General features: G+C 46.4%; 1 protein-coding gene across 2 annotated transcripts in view; it reads right to left on the bottom strand.

Moving 5' to 3' along the window:
* Window positions 1-1,442, bottom strand: part of SAMD4A (sterile alpha motif domain containing 4A) — a 110,515-nt gene extending 109,073 nt beyond the window's left edge. The window contains exon 1 of one of the 2 annotated variants that reach the window (XM_009893903.1): window positions 1,240-1,442. In XM_009893903.1, the coding sequence (XP_009892205.1) occupies window positions 1,240-1,435 (196 nt within the window). In that variant the 5' untranslated portion in view covers window positions 1,436-1,442. The remainder of the gene's footprint in view (window positions 1-1,239) is intronic. The other variant, XM_009893904.1, reaches the window with a different exon arrangement.
* Window positions 1,443-1,755: the final 313 nt, after the last annotated feature.

Raw genomic sequence — 1,755 nt, 5'->3', positions numbered from 1 at the left:
CCCCAGCGTGGACTTGTCCCTGCTTGCGCGGTGGCGCCACGGCAGCTCCGGCCCCATCCGTGCGGGAGCGGAGGAGAAGCCACCTGCCTTTTCTCTCTTTTTTTTTTTTTTTTTTTTTCTCTGCTTTTTTGTTGTTGGTGGTGTTTGGGTTTTTTTTTGGCAGGGTTTGGGAAACAGAACCGTACAACTTAAAGATAGATTTCACCCTCCCTGCTCGGTACGCCGTATTTCAGCAGCTCTGCTTAAAGCAGCTCGCATCCCCGTGTACATCTGCACACACACACACACGCTTAGCAACATACGTGTCCGTAACGCGTACGCACCCGTCAACACAGCGACGCAGAGCGCAATTCGCACATCGCTTATGCCATTTGCGTCCTGCTCTAACTCCGCTTACTTCGGTGGAGTTAAGTAACTTGTAACGGTGTAGAAATAAAACCAAAATATACTTTCGTAGCCACGTATGTTTTCTGTAACGCGCCCTGTACGGCCAGTAACATAAACCAGTCTACTCATATTTTCTTAGAGCTCCGCTGAAACACAAGGGGGTATTCAGAGCCGCAGGAAAAAATGCGTCCAAACAGGATCTGAATGATGAAATAGGAATTGCCACTTTTTTTTTTTAAGAAAAAAAAAAAAAGAAGGATAACCCAGCTGCTCAGACCTTCACAAAATAACAGTTCGTTTAAGGTAGTGATGTGCTGCTTCTGCATGTTGCAGAAAGCAAAGCGAGCCACGTTGTCCAAAAGAAGCCTAGAAAATCCAGACTCTACGTGACCTGACTTACTTATTTCACAGGAAACTGCATGGAAGGAGGAAAGGGGGGGGAGGAGGAGGAGGAGGAGGAAAAAAACCCACCAATCATTCATGCTACCGTAGTTACACCACACCATAGACTGGAGTAGTTTGCTGTGGGGGGAAAAAAAAAAAAAAAAAAAAAAAAATCAAAAAAAAAAATAAAACCAAAAAAAAACCAACGCCCGTTTGTTTTTTTTTAAAAAAAAAAAAAAAAATCAGACGTAAGAGGAGAAGCTGTTAATGCAATCAAGCTGGGGAGCCCTCGACCTCCTTCTTTTCCGCTATATTTTTTTTTTTTTTTAAATTTTGCCCGCAGTAGCGTCGCGTTCAAGAAGCGTTGCAGCAAAAGAAAAAAACCCAAAAAACCAAATAACCCCAAAAAAAAAAAAAACCCCAAAAAACCCAACAACCCCCCCCCCGCCCCCAAAAACCCCAACTCACCGGGGTTGTTGGCCTCCCCTTCGAGGATGTGGAGCTCGGTGCAGTCTGCCAGGGAGTGCTCCAGGCAGAGCTGGAGGAAGCGAGCCTGGGTCCGGCTGAGGCGTTTGAGGAGGGAGAGCAGCGCAACAGTCTGCTCGCACTCGTTCCAGCCCTTGAACCAACCGGCCAAGACGCCGACCTGGTCTCGAAACATCATGGTTGAGCCGGCGGCCGGAGGAGAGACACCTCTGCGGTGGGAGAAGAGAAAAAGAACCCCATTTGTTTTCAAAGAGCTATACCTGGCAAACAAAACCAACAAACAAACAAAAAAAAAAAACCTAGAAAAAGCATCGCTAACCTTCCAGGGAAAAAAAAAAAAAAAAAAAAAAAAAAAATCAAATAAAAATCTCCTTGGCAATAAAAAGGGTGGGTTTTGTTTTTGGACGCAGCTTTCGGCCTGGGTTGGGTTTTCGCTCCCTCTCTTCTGGCTTCGGTGCAGTGCTGGATTCCCTGACGGCCACACGGGAGGGAGGGAGG

This window comes from Charadrius vociferus, unplaced genomic scaffold, assembly GCF_000708025.1.
Source record: "Charadrius vociferus isolate BGI_N301 unplaced genomic scaffold, ASM70802v2 scaffold49, whole genome shotgun sequence".
NCBI classification, from domain to species: domain Eukaryota; kingdom Metazoa; phylum Chordata; class Aves; order Charadriiformes; family Charadriidae; genus Charadrius; species Charadrius vociferus.
This window is presented reverse-complemented; position numbering and strand designations above follow the sequence as displayed.